Source organism: Halichoeres trimaculatus, unplaced genomic scaffold (assembly GCF_033239565.1).
Source record: "Halichoeres trimaculatus isolate MK-OKI-2021-1 unplaced genomic scaffold, fHalTri1.1 fHalTri1_scaffold_20, whole genome shotgun sequence".
Classification (NCBI taxonomy): Eukaryota; Metazoa; Chordata; class Actinopteri; order Labriformes; family Labridae; genus Halichoeres; species Halichoeres trimaculatus.
The window spans coordinates 18,546,167-18,563,379 of record NW_027437198.1 but is presented as its reverse complement, the minus strand read 5'-3'; the positions used below and the strand labels follow the sequence as shown (position 1 = coordinate 18,563,379).

General features: G+C 41.0%; 3 protein-coding genes across 7 annotated transcripts in view; 1 reads left to right on the top strand and 2 right to left on the bottom strand.

The window, feature by feature from the left end:
• The window catches only part of kcnt2b (potassium sodium-activated channel subfamily T member 2b), a 49,919-nt gene extending 44,081 nt beyond the window's left edge, over window positions 1–5,838 (bottom strand). For both annotated transcript variants that reach the window (XM_074696538.1, XM_074696539.1), the window contains exon 1: window positions 5,106–5,838. In XM_074696538.1, coding sequence (XP_074552639.1) covers window positions 5,106–5,194 — 89 coding nt within the window. In that variant the 5' untranslated portion in view covers window positions 5,195–5,838. The remainder of the gene's footprint in view (window positions 1–5,105) is intronic.
• A 630-nt stretch (window positions 5,839–6,468) lies between these two features.
• Window positions 6,469–11,290, bottom strand: qtrt1 (queuine tRNA-ribosyltransferase 1). The gene is made up of 9 exons (XM_074696714.1): window positions 10,963–11,290; window positions 10,045–10,113; window positions 9,827–9,965; window positions 9,535–9,729; window positions 9,176–9,314; window positions 9,007–9,082; window positions 8,796–8,905; window positions 8,486–8,570; window positions 6,469–7,485 (listed from the first exon to the last, which is right to left on the bottom strand). Exons 1-9 carry the CDS (start codon window positions 11,239–11,241, stop codon window positions 7,333–7,335), a joined length of 1,245 nt encoding a protein of 414 aa, XP_074552815.1. The 5' UTR covers window positions 11,242–11,290; the 3' UTR covers window positions 6,469–7,332.
• Window positions 11,291–11,427: 137 nt separating this feature from the next.
• The window catches only part of dnm2a (dynamin 2a), a 31,090-nt gene continuing 25,304 nt past the window's right edge, over window positions 11,428–17,213 (top strand). For 2 of the 4 annotated variants that reach the window (XM_074695955.1, XM_074695953.1), the window contains exon 1: window positions 11,428–11,914. In XM_074695955.1, coding sequence (XP_074552056.1) covers window positions 11,754–11,914 — 161 coding nt within the window. In that variant the 5' untranslated portion in view covers window positions 11,428–11,753. The remainder of the gene's footprint in view (window positions 11,915–17,213) is intronic. The other 2 variants (XM_074695954.1, XM_074695952.1) reach the window with 1 other exon arrangement.

The window sequence follows — 17,213 nt, the reverse complement described above, 5'->3', positions numbered from 1 at the left end:
ATCTAAAGCAGGTGTCCAGTTTCATTACTACTTCTCATTCTAAAGGATAGAACATGCACTATTTTGGTCTCATAGGAGCATGCTGTGTCCCATGTTGTCCAGGTTATATTGCATTAAATGTCTTTTAAAGGTCCCATATCATGCAAAAATCACAGTTAAACTGTGCATGTGTGTGTTAGTCACTTCATGGCCAACTGCTTTTCCAACTTTGGACAGTACAACAGAGGGCTAGCGAAAAGAGTGGCCCTGAATCCAGGCGCATACCAACCATCCACCAACAAACCTCAGACCCTGGAAATGTGAGTATTTTAAATGCTGTGTGCTGTGGAGCAGATGTAAGAGCTTTTCCTCAGTGTCCCCCCTGTCTCCGTGTTAGCTTCAATATGCTAACTTTAGCTGTGGTTAGCCTGTTGTTTTAGCCTGTAATGTTACAGTAAACACACTTTGCTGTTTTCTAAACATTGTGCACTCGGAGCTCATGGCGCCGCTCTCAGTGAGGCAGAAGAGCGGGGCGGTATCAGAGGTGGCTCATTTACATATAAAGACCATGCCCACTAAATCAGACCGCTCTGAACAGAGGGGCTATGAGAGCCTGAAAAAAAATGCTGCTGTGCTTGATTCATTGGCTTTTTGGAGCAAAACATGTTACTACCATTTCAGGAAGACATCAATGATCCATATTAAAATGCAGAAAATGAGCATAATATGGGACCTTTAAGGCATAGGCCTAGTATCTCTGTCATATGGATATTTAGTAGTTTCATGCTGTGAAATACAGTAAAGAAAAGTGTTGTTGTTTTTTTCAAAATTACTTTCATGAGTATTTATTTTGCACAATTATGCTATAGTCATACTTAATATCATGCACTGCAACATGAATGTTTAATTTTGGCCCATAACCCTCCACCCTGATTCGTTTTTGGCCCTTCACTGAAAATAATTTGGGCACCCCTGCTCTTCACTTTGCCAAAGGACACGTGAGCAACTGTAGTACAAGGAATGAGGTGTCAAATGTAATAAACTCTAAATGAGCTCCGTTTGAGCAAACTGAAGTGTCTCACTCTGCTTTCAGGTTAAATCTTCTCTGTACTGAAAACAGAGCGTGGGGGTTCATGTTCACCTCGCTCTGTGTATACATATCCTTTCAGCAGAGTTATGCTCAGGCTTCATATAAGCCCTTTATCCTCACTAGCTCAGTGCAGTCCAATCCTGAATACTCAGGCCTACTGGTAACCTTTAGTCTTTGCCAATTTTAATTAGCGTGTTGGTTTTTGGAGCTCAGTTATTAGAGAAGGATATTTGTCAGGCCGGAAGCTTTAGTCTGTTAGCCTAACCCTGCAGTGTCAGGTTAATATCAATTAGCAACTGTATGTTTTAAAGGGCAGCTTCACGTTACCTGTTTACCAGCCACATTATTTGGCTGCGACACTCACACTTTTTCTCATGACAGAAGCCATGAGGTTGTCATGCTCGCTTATTATCCCTTTTCTCTCCCCCAGGCTCAAAGCTGATACAATCACCTTTTCACAGAACAGTTTTTCTCAACACACCAGGTATTTGTATTCCCCCTCTGCCAGCTCTGGCTCTGCAGAAACGATGCATAATAAATGCACACATTCAACAATCCTTCAGAGTTTTCCATCATCTTTTCTAAACTATCATAAATGATATGACTGAACTTTCCACGGGCTTCCAAAGACTCACTTAAGGACTCTGGTATGCTCTATCATGAAGTCACAGCAAGTCTGGTTTGAATATTGACATTACTGATGGATCATGTTCTACATCGGCCCTTGGAGATTAAGGCCTGACAGACGGAATTAAGGGGAAGTCTCGGGGAGTTGGAGCGTCAGGGAGAAAGATGGTAAAGAGTAGACTTAGACAAAAATTGAGTGAAAGAAAATGTGGAGGCGACATCCAATAAAAGATTGTTCAAAGGACAAAAGGCTGTCATTTGTATGATAATCCTGGACTCGGAGGGAAGCTCCCGCTGAGGCTTTCTATTGTGAAGCAATAGAGACTTTGTTGTATTTTCATTTCACTTCTTGCACATTAGACACCCAAACGGAGCTGTGCTTTGAGCCCTGGGTGTTTATAGACTGCTCTGAGATTGCTCTTAATGGAAAAGAATATTGTTGTGCAATGCTTTGACATGGTTAATGCTGGATATTAAGCAAGAAAATGCAACATTTGGAGAATTATAAAACGTTAAAGGGGTTTATGCATGAAAAAAAGGCAAAGAGAAAAGAGAGATCAGAGGGGTTTGAATAGAAGAAAAAAATAAATAAAACAAGGGAGAAGGCTGTGGATTTAAGCCAAGAGAAGATTGCTGTTTGGATCAACATGCTGAAGAAACTGATCCATGTCAGATCCTGTTATCACCTGTACATCAAAAATAACAATGATTATATATTAATGTCTTAAATCTCAGGGCACTCCAAAAAAAGAGCCTGTAACTCACTGTCAGAAAAAAGGGAAGGTTTTGAAGTCATCACAACTATTACTTAACTCTCTGATCAGACAAGACTTGAAAGTTGTAAGCACTGGAATGAGCAAGAATGAAAAAAAAAAAATCTCACGATTAGGACCTCAGTTACAGAGACAGACTCTGTCTGGGACTCATAGCTACAGATTTTTATGCAGTTCTGGGACAACTGAGCCAAATCTATTTTCTGTTTGTTCTAATTTAACAAAAAATAGATGCAGTCCAAGGTTGGTTGTCACAGAAACAATCGAATATGTTTGCAGTTTTGTATATTCTTGCCAAATCCTGTTTCAAGATTTAAAAAAAAATGATTCAAATTAAGGTAAGAGTATTTGTTGATGTAGGTATACTTAAGGGTCAACCACAGCACTAGAGGACACAGATCAAGAAAATACAGACTTTCTAAAAGAATAGAAAAGGCTGTGGAGATAACCATAGTACAATCAAGAGGGAAGAAGACCCCTCTGTGTGAATATTGAATCAATTCCCATCTTTAATCGTTGGTGCTGAAAATTGCCTCACCTAAGAGCTTTTGCAACAAGAGTCAAACCCATTCCTCTGAGTTACAGGAGGGCTCTTGAAAAGGAGGGAAAGCATGGTATTGGAGGCACTTCAATCAGAAGTAAGATGTCAAAGAGTGGGGGATGTTAAGAGGGAGCCACATATGGCAAATACGCGTGCACACACACATACACACACACAAACGAGCTCACACCAGGTTGGATACAAGTTAAGGGTGAAGAGGAGATGGAGGAAGACCTGAAGAGGATGATGGAAGAACCCAGCGATGTTTCCACAGAGGAGAGTGCAACCATATGTTATTCAGAGATAATTTATTCCTGCATATATTGACATTTGAGTTGTTAAGTGTTGGTTAAGTCTTTGTGCTATGATTGGAGCCATACTGGTGCCATTACTGTAGCGGGATCATCAGAGATGTTGCATAAAGGTCTGTTCTCTTTGAATAACAGGCAACAGCAGACAAACTGCTGCAATTAAGCTTCCTGTCTGCATCACTTAAATCACCTGCCTCCTTGTCGTCCTTTTAATACTCGCTGGTCATAAAGACCACTGACTTGACCCTTTTTCCCTGACAACATCTTGACTAAGAGCATGTGTGCATGCTTGAGGAAAAAAAAATCTACTTTGTTAGAGGAAAATAATCCTAGCATGAGCACTGGAAATTTTTCACTGTGCTTTGGCAGAATAAATGTAGTACACAAACAGCCCCCACGAGTTATATTTAAATCTCAGAACCTGCTAGAGCCCTCAAAGTGATTGACACCAGGAAATCCCTGAAAACACTCATCAAATCTTGCGTTAAGAGGATATTACTGCAGATATGAGACACCAACACAGATGCACAGCTCTTTAGAAACCTCTCAGCCCCCTCTAAACCAACAGAGCAAATCAAAACCACATAACGCTCGCACATATTTTGTGTCTGCATTTATTTGCTGAATCCATTCATGTTTTCTCATGGCTTTATTTTTCCATCTCCTCTTTTATAAGAAAAAAGAGCCAGGACTTAGAAGGAGACCTTTTGTTCCTTCCAAGAAAAAAAGCGGTGAACCCTCATGTCACTGAACACCTATAATCAGATGACTGAGGTCAAACTGCTCTTTGGTGAAGAAACATTAGTTCTTGGGCAATGACGGAAAGATTACAGAAGGCCAGAGGAGCATGGGCAGAGCGAGCAGGCTCAGCTGTGTGAAATTACACCACTGAAGATTCAGTTATACACATCAAGGATAAGAATCTTCAGTGCTGGATGTTAACATACTGTCGGTGAGATAGTGGTAGCATGCAGCAGTCTCTGAAGTGATTCCTATCATCGACCTCACTTGGATCGATCCTTTGTTTTCTTTATGATTTAACTGAAAGTTTCTTCAATTATCAGATTGGAAATGACTACAAAGGTCAACCAATTGTTTTGGCAACATTTTTCGCCTATAGCAGGGAAACACATCATGCATGAAATAGAGGTTAAGGATTTCCATTAGACAGCCTAATGAAAAAGCCAAATTAAGCAATGTATATCATACAGCATGTTGAACCCCGTGCCCTGCAAATGGAGTGCACACAAAGGTTAATGGCCAGTTACTCAGAGTGGTGATTTAAATCTTTTCAGGTGGAGGAGGCCTCTCTTGAAATCCTCAGGAACTATGGCATGAGCAGTGACATGGATGGAAAGAGTATAATCCATCCTTCTGGCCATGTTTCATTTCTTTCATGAGTGATCCCACAATGACAATTTTATTGCCATGTGTAATCCAAAATGTACGCTAGAAAAAGAATGTAAAACATTCCTTAAAGACTATCTGTGCTCTGATATCTCTGGTTTTAATGTCTCTGATATATTGATGAAGTACATAATCCCTACTACTGTATTTGCACACAGGGCAACGAGTAAACGTGTTACAGCATCCATAGCAACGAGTGCAAAGCTGGCAGTGAAATACTCCAACACATTTATGCACTTGGATCAAAAAGAGCACAGAGAGAAAATGCGTGAACAGAGCAAATAAGTACTTTCAAGATAAGGTGTAATGATGGTCTCATGGCGCACAGTTGCGCAATGGATTCAGTGCGCCGTGCGTAAACGATTCAGAATCCCTACCTGTCGTCGGTTTGCCAGTCCCCGAGCAACAGGTCTCGGAACCGGTACCGAGGGGGCAGCGGGAGCACCTCCTTCTCCAATTCGACCATGGTTTTCCTCCTCAGCGCCCAGAGACAGAGAAAATTTTCACCAAGTGCACCTCCACGTAAAGGAGGTAGACCTCCCAAAACTAACTCCGCGCCGTTTCCTTCTGCTATTCAAAACGTAGAGAAATAACGAAAACATTGATACACCTCATGGCATCGTCTTCGACCTCCCACCAGAACAGGAAAATCAACTTCTCTTCTCCTAGCACCCGTTAGAAAACGGGTCTAGATGTCTGCTCGCAGAGGCAACAGGTCGAGGATGTTCATCCGTCAGTGCGTTGGTGAGGCTCCACTTTTACTGTGACAGCTGGGGAGCAACTGGTTGTCTCTGTGAGCACTAGCATCCTCCCTGCCTGAGCTACGCATGGACGCACTGGCTGCCAGTTTGTCACCAATCGGTGGGGACTGTTGCACTGCTTAAATCAGGACTGGTCACAAAGATTTGCTAAATTAAGCAATGCACAAACAAACGAAAAACAAGTTTCAAATGCGGCTTCAAATAAAAATCCCTCTAAATCCAAAAGTGAATGAAAACATCTGCTACACATCTACACGTAATCCCTATCCATGTCCACCTTCCTCTAGAAGAAACCTGCGACTGCAACTTATTCAAGGCTCCATATGATCCTTTATTAGTGGAGAGCAGGTTATGTTCTGTTCGGTTTTATGTGTTACACATCCATTTGAAGGAGGCGCATAGGCTACCGACGATCAGGGAATCATCTTTGCAGAAAAAGACTTGAGAACACGTCCAGTTAATTTAGTGTAAGCCTGCCAACTGTGCTGCGAGCTGTTCTCTCACCAAACACACTAAATATAACCCAACTACAGTCAAAGCTGCAGATTTGCCAGAAAAACAATCTTTCTCATGAGTGTATCCTATAACATTTCAGAAACAACAGTCATACAATTACCAGAAAATCAAAAACTAGAAGGTCTTCCTAATATGAATTGTATGAGACTGAACATAAACTTAGCACATCAAAATTTCCCAGAAGAATATTTCAGCCACTGTAGCTGATTAACATAAGTAAGTCAGGGTGAAGGTACTTATTACCAGCTCTGATTATGCAACAAAAACAATGTCATTCATGTGCTGGATAAGTTGGCTGCCACTCATTTTATGTCACAGGTTATACCATGCAGTGCCTCGTCCGAACAAAGGCTCTAATGAAATTCAAATGCAGTGCTTAAGAGGACTGTTGACTCAAAGCCACAGACAACAGGTGTTATGCAAATGAACTCACATTTATTAATATTAATCACCCACAAGTGAGCCTTGATGAAGCTGCTGCACCTCTGCAGACTCTGGATTAAACCCCCTGTCAGAGGGTCAAAGAGGACTAATTGACTGGAGAACTGATGAGACAATGATTAACAAAGACAAGACTGATTTTATATTGTTTAATTGGTTCTGGAGTCGTCTGACATGGATGTTTTTGTGCCCACCTAAAATTTGGCATGGACACCTAAACCACAAGTATTACTTCTGTTAACAAATCAACTTGTGTTTAAACTTTTAAAGCATATTCAGTATATTTCAGTTTTAGTCAGACTCTGGTTTTGTCTATTTTGCCCTCTTGTGGTCACTATAAAAAAAGCACCCAATCAGCTTTGAGGAGAATTCCCATTTGTCTGTTCAAACAGTTAGCTGAAAATGACAAGTCCTTTAACAACAGTTAAAACACCAGAATAAAAAACCCAACAGTTGCAAACATTTGGAAAATTAAATATTCATGTCCTCAGGAACATGTTAGAAATAGATTTTTAGAAAGACAAAAAATATTTTCAAACGGGTGGGCCTCACTCTGTAGCCATGGTAACAACAAAAACTGTCAGAGCATATCAGAGGAAACAGTTCATGTGCTTCAAACCTCATCTGAACCCCATTCAGTTGCACATTACCATAATGTGTTCTCTGAGGACAATCTGCAGAGGCAGGTTGATGCAAAAGACAATTCGGCTCGATCCCCCAGTCCAAAAGTCATTTTCTTCTTTACCAACAAAAGTGGCGACACATTAAAATATATAAACAAAGAGTAGAAAAACATCATTTGTAACAAAAATGGTTCTTCAAACAATATAAAATCTCACGGTCAGTGTCATAATGTCCACTTAAAGGAGACAGCTGCCCTCAAGTTCTATTTTAGAGTTATGTTGACAGATGTGAGAGCGTCCACAGCCCAGCTGGGGTACTGGTCAGGAGAGGGGAACATCCGCTTCATGAACGTCTGTATAAACTCAGGGAAACGGCCTTCCACAATGCTCTGTCTAACAGAACGCATCAGGGTGAGCTGCAAAGAGAAATACTTGTTTGATCAGAGAGAAACAGCTTTATGGCTTCGATCTCTAGCTCTAAAGTGTGCTTATCATCAACATCTATTGACTTTACAGTGTGAATGCAACATCTGACCATTCGCACAATTTCTGCAACACAAAACTGTTTCATGAAATAAAATATTTATGGAATCTTACAATGAGCCAAACAGTAGTCAAAGACCAATAGACCTATCTGGAGACACACTCGGCTTGATATAATTACACTACTGTTGCATAATCAGATATCATCTGTCATGCTCTGTTAACATGATCATGATGTTTTGGGACCCATGTGTCATGAGAGGAGATCCTTTGTAATGCTGATAATGCCAAACCTGCAAAACAAGTGTGTTTTGCTTTAGAGCACAGAGAGCATACCAGAGTTTAATATATATGACAAAGATGTACACTGTGTTACAAAACATCATAACTTTTAAATTAAGGCATCAGACTGTTACACAATAAATTTACTTCGCTCTCTCTTTACCCTGCATTATTGCAGAGTAATAAAGTAATTCTAACTTAACTAATTTTGGAAGTTTCTCTCAGTCAAAGAGTTTGAAATTCACAGTACATACATTAAAGCTCCTGTCAGGAAGTTTTAGTTACGTGTTGGTTTGGAGCCCCCTGGTGTCAAAGTGGTACATCCTGGTTTTATTACCTAACTAACAAAAAAAATGCTCTTCTCTATTTTTCCCACCCTGATTTATCAAGAGCCTGTAATCTTTGCCATGATAAGTCATCTCATTAGGGTCTAGTCAATCAGTACAACTGACAACCTTTAGTGTTTTTCGACATTACAAATAACTACATGTAAATAGTAACTTTCTTTGCTAGTCTTAGTAAGTAATTTTAAGTATTATACTATTTCAAGTATTAAGTATTTTATTTATTTCATACAATTTAATTTTGTTTGAAGCAGTAAAATGTACTTGTTACCAGTGAATATTTCATCCTGACATTTCCAGTACTGACCTGGTAGGCAATGTTGTGGATGGTGACGTGATGCATGGCTGCAGTGTCACTCTTAAAAAGAGCATGTAGGTAAGCTCGACTATGTCTGAAATGGAAAGCAGTAATGACATTAAAACCCTGTCACAGAGAATGGTTTTGCAACAAATCTAAGGTATACCAATGTATAATGTGCTGACAAATGGTAAGGTAAAATGTGCATAGTGAAATTTCTCTTTAGCTTTACATTAGTAGGGCATCAGAATGCTGTATAATCCTCAACATCCTGAAAAAAATCCATCTCCATAGGTCATGTTAGCTTAACCTTGCGTACCTCTTGCAGGTTGGACACTGGCAGTCTGGGTCTATTGGCTGGAAGTCCTTTGCAAACTGCTTATGTTTTACCTGGAGAGATCCCCAAGGCACCAAGGCAGAGCCAAACCTCTATGGGAGAAGAAATATGTTTTGCAGTGAAATCAGATTCACAATTAAAATGGTAACTTATGTAGTGGTAATGAGCAGTGTGTGAGGTTAAGAAAACTTACTGCAGTGCGGGTAGGAAATACACAGTCAAACATATCACATCCCAGGGCGACGCACACCACCAAGTCTACAGCGTACCTGCAGCACAAAGAGATAATAAAAATGTTCATATTCCAATGGGAAAGAAAAAAGGTTTTAAAGAAATACCTTCAGCAAAAAAAAAATACATACCCCACACCCATGAGGTACCGAGGCTTTTCTCGCGGCAGGTGATCAGTGCTCAGTGTGACCATTCGCCAGAAGTCATCTTTCTCCTCACCTCCACTCAGGCCACCAATGGCAAAACCAGGAACATCCCGTTTAGTCATCTCTACAGAGAAGAAGATACAAATTTTTTTTTTTTAAAATGCATGTTTCAGCTCATGTTCCTGTCAGTAATCAGAAAATTGTTTTTTTGTTATGAATGATGATGTGTTATTTTTTCATCCATGAGCTGATATATACACAGTGTTTACAATCATTATTTTTGATGAATATGCTAATACAGTATGGGATAGGAAAAAAAGACAGAGCAAGGTTTCTTCTTTTACCGTCTAAACAAGTCTTGCGCAGCTCTGCATTCAGCCCTCCCTGGATGATGGCAAAAAGATTCTGCTTGTCTGGTTTTTTATTGGCTGCTATGCACCGGTCAAGCCAGCGAATTGATCTGTGCATTGCCTCCTCGACCCGAGGTCCCGTTACTGTACTACTGACCACATCATCCAACTGCATCATGATGTCAGACCCTGAAATAACATAGAATAAACTCAGACATTCGTTAAATTACAAAAGCCTGAATCTCTGTTTTCTAATTCTTATTTAAGTATTTTACTCCTTACGGACCAAGACTGTTTTGTATGCTGATGGATTTCTCAGGACTTAGAAGGATCTCTTTCCCATCATAGGGGGACCTAAACTTTACCCCTTCCTCGGTCACCTCTGAGAGTTCAACAAGAGACACCATCTGAAACCCCCCACTGTCCTGTAACAGAGAAAACACAAGGTTTTAATACATCATGTCTTGTGTCCTTTAACTTTTTGAATCAGGGGGACACACTCACAGTCAAAAGGTTCCTTTTCCAGTTCATGAATCCATGCAAACCATTCGCTTTCTCGATTAAATCAGGTCCCTGTGGACAGAAAAGTTGGGATGATAGTAGAAAGTTATAACACAATCTAACATCATGTATATTCAACTCATAAGATATATGAGATAACAGGGTATATGCTAAAAGCCTGAGGTTGATTTCAATACCCTTTTATGACTTTTTAAAAAAACCTTTCAGAAAGTTTAAAGACTTTATTGCGACTCTGAATTGTTGTTGGCAACCCATCTTTAGCAGAAATTATGTAAGCTGGGAAGGAATAAAGCTTGGAAGAATAAATTTAACTAAAGGCAGGTTTATCGACACTCCCACAACAAGAAACGAGACTTATTCAAGGTCAATTTGCAAAAAATAACGAGAAATTATTTCATTATTATCAAAATTTAGGACATGTGCCTTGTGAGATTTGCTTTAATGTTGTATCTAATTTCCCTTTTTAAAACTAGTAGTAATTTATGGCTGGTGTATATACCTCTCACAATCTTTATTATTGTATCTTAATGTAACTAAAATCTGTATGTATTTAATTCATTTTATTTTTTTCAATTTTTGTATTTTTCTACTGACTCTAAGTAAGTAAAGTAATTCTATTCTATTCTATTCTATTCTATTCTATTCTATTCTATTCTATAACTTTAATAACGTCCCAATCAGGGGTCAGTCCCAAGGAGGAAAATAAATATTCATGCATATTTTTGGAGTCAAAGCTTGAATACCAATAAAATGTAATACCTCATAAAACCACGGTTAAGACTTTTTAATACCTTTTAAGGGCCTTAATTTTCCCCAAATTGATTTATTAACTTTTAATACTTTTTAAGACCCCGCGAACACCCTGGATAAGCTGCACTGGTCTCTGGTTGTATTACCTACCGGTCTCATTCCTAGGTGGTATGTGTTTCCAAGACAGATCTGACATCCAAGACCCTCCAGTTGATCCATTGTGATTCCTTTCAGAGTACCCTGGGTACCGACAGGCATGAAAACAGGGGTGCTGACGGCACAGTGTGGCAGTATTAAATCACACGCTCTTGCTTTTGTCACCGGGCATTCGGCAACAATTCTTAAAGTGAGAGGAGATGCTGCACAGAAAGCTTTCTTCAGTGACATGTTTCTTTCTGAAGAAACGCCACACTCTGTGGTGGCGGCCATGTTGCAGTGAGCACGTGACGTGAGTATCTTAAAGTGATAATCCCATTGACCAATTGGGAACGAGAAACTCGTTTAGAATAGAGAACACGCCTTTTTAACATCCAATCAGAATTTGAGCTTTAATGAACAGGCAGCCAAAGTAGCCACACACAGCCTGGCTCTGGAGACAAGAGGCGGGTCTATTTTTACCGGTTGTCGTCTGGCCGGACCGGATGGTGTCTGTGTAGAGGAAGTTTTGTTTTGCGAGTTTTCCGTCTGATTCGGCTGACTGAGTAATTGTTCAAGGCGCTTCTAAAGAACACGAAATGATAGTAGGGTGAAGTAAATAACCGCTAAACGCACAAGTGTTCAAGGGGAGTTTTGAAGCCCGAGCTGTTGCAGCGTAGAACTCAACACTTCCAGTAACCCGAGAGCACCTTGCTTGCTAAGCTAACTTACATACATAGTTAGCGCGGCTAGCGTTAGCCTCTGGTCTGCGTTGTATTGAAGGGGCTCTCTGAGCTAACGAAGCCATGGGGAACCGGGGCATGGAAGACCTGATTCCCCTCATCAACAAGCTTCAAGACGCTTTCAGCTCCATTGGCCAAAGCTGCAATTTAGACCTTCCTCAGATTGCTGTGGTTGGAGGACAGAGCGCTGGGAAAAGCTCAGTCTTGGAGAATTTTGTCGGCAGGTAGGAGCTTGCAGTTATTAAAACCTACTTTTGTAGTCTTAAAAGCTTATGTTATATTATCTACTTTGTTTGTGTTTTCATTGAATTACGCTAAACGTCAGTAGTTACTCTTTACGCAACGTCGTAACGCATTTATCGTGACCCTGCCCTCCCTGATATTATTCATGGGCTGCTGGTTCAACTTGACGTAACACGCCCTTAACGTGGCAAAACAGTGGGCCACTTGTGTGTAAAACGTATGAATCACTTTCTAATCAAAAACCATGATGGGTCCAAAGATTAAAAACAACTGTGCTCATTGTCAGTTAATGCTCCATAGTCTTTGTCTTTAAATCTCTCACCCATTGTCACAGCTTTCCATTGAAATGATGTAGACAAGGGGTTGTTTGTGAAGTGCACACTGTCACACTTGATTTAAGTAGATCAAAGTGCAGGTGGCCTTATTTTTTGCCTCTGTCTGTTTTGCTAATGTTCTAGTGATGGACATCCAATGGTTTTGTATATATTTGCTGGTAATTTCTGTTGTGTTGATCAGTTTTCACTGAGCGGCCTCTTGCTTTTGTGCATTTGCAGCTACACGAGCCATGTTTACATCTGCAGCAGACACCACTTCCTTTATCATCTTCCTCTTTTGTGGCTGATTACGTCAGAACTTTAAACTGAATTAAGGAAAAAGACTCAGCGTCTTCCTTTTCTTCCTGTGGTGTTAAGGTCAAGCTTCAGAGATCTCAACAGGCTGGTCCTGTCATTGATCGGCATGTTCTCTGTTGTCCTCTCCCACATCAGCCGCAAGGGAGATCACCCTGCAGATAGAGAAACAAAACAAGCCTGCTCCCAAAGCAGCTTGTTTAGCAGGTTTCCAAACCCATAGAGCAACAATCTGTGTGTGTGAGTGTGTGTGTAACCCAACCCTTGCTGGGATCGTACAATCACACATGCAAGCAGGCCAGCCAGCAGAGAAGTAGGAGTGTGTCAGTTATTAAGAAGGCATGCAGACAGGCCTTGGTTGTAAGTACATAAGAAAGAGCATGTCATAACTTCTGTCAGACAGGAACACACATGCAGATTACACTACTGTTCAGTGCACATTAATTTAGATTAATGGCACAGCAAGAACACCTGACACACATTATCTGGGCTCATCATGACACTTCAGCACATGCGATTGGCCTTCCTCTTCTGCCTCCACTTTCACAAACTCAAGTTGCAGAAGCAACACTTACACTCAGCACAAATGATGTGGTTTTAACACTTACACACGCCTGTTCCTTCAAAGTGATACTCCAGGATGGAACAAGTTGGGTCTTATCACAAGGTTGAGGGCAGAAATTACCCCTACAGCAGTGTTTTTGTGTAGCAGAAGCCCAGGGCGCTCACACCAAAGACCCCCTCCCTGACGGGGCCAATTTTTACTTGACCCAAAACACAAATAAACGGACTCCCACCAAAAAAATCTGATATCGGTCTGCATTCACGCTTTATTTAGAGAATTTCCAGCGCGTTACTTTCACACAAAAACACCGCTAAACAAGGCTCTAGTTCTCATAGTGTCTCTTCGTCCTGGCAGACTATCTGCATTTGTTTATATCTGGCACGCCGTGCTCGCTGACTGATACACTAAGGGGCGAGCGGCTCGTAGCCAGATGTGGCTCTGCAGCGGAGGTAGCGCCGTTTTACGACATGCTGAGAACTAGAGCCTTATTTAGCGGTGTTTTTGTGTGAAAGTAACACGCTGAAAATTCTCTAAATAAAGCGTGAATGCAGACTGATATCAGATTTTTTCAGTGGGAGTCCGTTTATTTGCGTTTTTGATCTAGAAAAAATTGGCCCCGTCTGAGTGCAGAGGAAACCGGCAGAGGAGCAGGGAGGGGGTGTTTGGTGTGAGCGCTCTGGGCTTCTGCTGCACAAAAACACTGCTGTAGGGGTAATTTCTGACCTAAACCTTGTGATAGGACCCAACTTGTTCCATCCCAGAGTATCACGTTAAATCTCATGAAGTATGCAGATGAGGTTCTTAAATGTATTTATATCCAAACAACAGAAAACAAAAACTTGTTCACCTTTCTCGTGAAACTTGCTGCGTCTTACTTCAGCCTGCAAGCTTTTGGGAGGTGCTGCGTGTCACTATAGCAACATGCATGTTAAGATGACTCATTGTATAACTTAGAGCTTGTTTGAGCTTAGCTGCAAGTCAGTATCAAAGAAAAGGTTCCACATTTTCAGTAACCATACACAAAACTGGTGGGGTTTGATGGTTTCTCTGCTTGTCAACTCAAACCGAAAGTAGTGTCTGAGCATTTTCTTCATGTTTTTCTTGGTGAGGTCTATATTGTCTGTAAAAGACAGGCTTCATTTCTGTGTCCCCAGGCAAAGCTTCTTTTCCTCTTCACCAAACAGACAAAAAAATGATTCACTTAGTACTTTGAAAGGTACATGTCCGTCCACAGACTGAAGGGGAAAGCTCCACCTTAGTTCGCAGCTGATGTCTCGGTGTGATATGTACGCCAAGCGACTTGACTCACCTATAGTGTCTCTGGCAAATATTTACTTATCTCAACATGTTTGTCTCTGCTCGCTCATGTTTCTGTTTTACATTTCCGGGTTCAGCTGGAGCAGTGCAGGAGCACTAGTAGCTTATTTGCTTTGCAGTTACTGTCTCTTTAGTCATTCCAGCCGTGATCTTTAGCCCAGTTAGCCAGGTGGGATGTAAATTTCTTCCTGTGCTTCGTGCTTAGCGCATCTTGCTGATTTGATTTGGGCTTTTTTTTCCATACAAGTTCCTCACCACAGACTCAGTTTCACTGCCTGCCAGGGCTGCTTATTTTTCTGGACAGAAGCTAATCAAATCACTGTGGCTCAACAGCCTGATGCCTCTGAATGTTTCTGTCCTCTTTCTGTTGTCTGCTCCCTCGGGTGTTTGAGTATGTGTGTGTGTGTGTGCATGAGAATTTGCTGGCAGCTTGTTTAGCTTCATCTCAAGGCAACCTAACGCAGGACTTCAGCTTGTATAAGTCTCCATTATTGGCTGTGTTGTGATGTCATTGTCCCAGAAGGGAGTGGAGACATCATATCTAGTGCAGCACCGTGGCCTGGGTGGAGGTTGTTATCAGATTTGCACTCTACAAGGAAAGAAGGAGATATTTAAGTTACAGCAGTTGAAAATGCTGACGTGTAAGGAGCTAATTGCAACTAGAAAGGCATAAAAACAGAAGTGGCCACTAGTCTGATGCTTGATTTTGTGTAGCAGAGCACTCCTCACCATGAAGATAAAGTACAGGCAGCTAAGTGGGAGAGACAGAAGGGATTTTCCACTAAGCAGTTGGATTTTGCTGGAGCTTGGTCCCCACAGTGACAGACTGTAGTGCGGGAATGCGGGTAGCCAAAATTATAGGTTTCGCCGCCACACGATAGACCCATGGGCGGAGTTCCATCAAACCACAAACAAATTTTGTGCTCCGTCGCCTCCCTTGAGATCAGCTGTGACCTCAGAGTTTCACACGCTGGTTTCCCCGTTTGAAGACAAGGAAGAGCGGGATCAGCTGTGGGCTCTGGCTCCTCAGAGCTGCTCTGCCTGTTTGAAGGAGGCAGCGGCTGCAGGGGGAGGGGAACTGGTCCTCCTGTTCTCTGCCCTACTCTCGCTTGCTTTTGCTTTCTCTTGTGTTGGAGGAAGGAAGGCTCACAGACTGATGCTCTTTGCTCGACCATCCATAATGCATGAAATGATACACAATCTGCTCGGCCTCGTCTATCATTTACAGCGCATCAATAATGAATCCTTGCCTCTTGCCTTTTTTCAATGTGCCAATGCTGTTAATCCGATTCCTGCGATTGAGGCCAAATGGTTCAATTCTGAACTGGAGACAAAGCTGCTCAGGACGGCACTTTGAGAGAAAGATTTCTCGGTCTTACTTAGCAGATCAGCAGGTTTCACTTGTTGCTGTGAACATTAACCAGTGGACACTTGTTGAGCCTGAACAACAGCATTAGATTGTACAAATCCAGTGAGTGTTGTCCAAGGTTAAAATAGTATTGGATTTGTCATTATAGTTTAGTTTTAGTTAGTTTTGACATTTTTTTTCCATTATAGTTTAGTTTTAATAAGTTTTGGAGTGGCATTCTAGTTTTTATTTAGTTTTAATTTTTGCAACAAGGCTTAGTTTTAGTTTAGTTTTAGTTTTTTCATACCTTATTAACCAGGTGCAGGATTCAAAAGGGTCAGAGTAAATATTTTGTAATACAGTTTATTTTCCAGTTCAACATAGTGCTCACTGCTCAGTCAATGCTGATACTGAACTGTTGGCTGCTGCCTTAAACACAAGAAAATAATATAAACTTAATATAAATATATAAGCATAAATTATATAAAATAATTTTAACATGAATTAAATAAAAATAATAAAAACATAAATTATATAAAACAATATAATATGAGCTTTAATAATTAGAAACTTGGACTCTGTATCAATAAAGGCAGACTCACATGAAATTAAACTATTACAGATGCTCTGATTCATTGCTCCTCTACGTTTTGTCGCAGAACAGCGCACAGCCAGTCAGTGCAGTAAACAAGCTCGTCCCAGTACGTCGCTGTGATGGTGCCGTACGGCGCTGACAACTGCCGTAAACTGTTGTAAAATTGGTTGGGAAAATGTGTGTGATTAATTTAAATCCTAAAGGCTATTAATATTGTCAAAAACTGTAACTAAGGACATTTTGTCTTTAATTTTAGTTAGTTTCAGTTAGTTTTGTGAACACAAGATACAGTTTTAGTTTACTTATTGTTTTTGTTTTCTTTTCTAGTTTTTATTAGTTTGAGTTAACTGCAATGTATTTTAAATTTTAGTTTTCCTTTTTAGTTTCGTTTTAGTTCACTATTATAACCTTGGTGTTGTCTTGAACTACCCCTCAGCCTTGCCTCTTTTTTAATCTTTAACCACCCACCCCAGCTTCCATTCCTCATCCAGAACTTTCTTTATAACCGCCATGGGGACGAATACCTACATGCTTCACATTATGTGCATGACACAGCAGCAGCGCTGACCCAGAGACCTGTGGATTTTTGCTGATGTGAGAAACATCCTGAATGTTCCCCACTGTTCTCCCACAGGACCACAGGCACTGTGCAGTGTCACAGCTTCACTCTCTTCTCCCGCTCCGTGGTCCCGCTCTGTGGCTGAATTATTGCTCCCAGCCTGAAGTCAGCTGAACACATCCATACAGTCCCCTCCAGCTGAGCAGTAGAAAAGGAAAACGTTGGTCACTCTTCTGCTATGATCATTTCAGAGCTGAGGCTGGTGAT

Coding starts and splice junctions, on each gene's coding strand:
- qtrt1 (XM_074696714.1), bottom strand. CDS start 11,241: ATGGCCGCCACCACAGAGTGTGGCGTTTCTTCAGAAAGAAACATGTCA. Junction 9,966..10,044: donor GGAAAAGGAACCTTTTGACT/GTGAGTGTGTCC, acceptor TCTCTGTTACAG/GACAGTGGGGGGTTTCAGAT. Junction 8,906..9,006: donor TATTTCCTACCCGCACTGCA/GTAAGTTTTCTT, acceptor CTTCTCCCATAG/AGGTTTGGCTCTGCCTTGGT.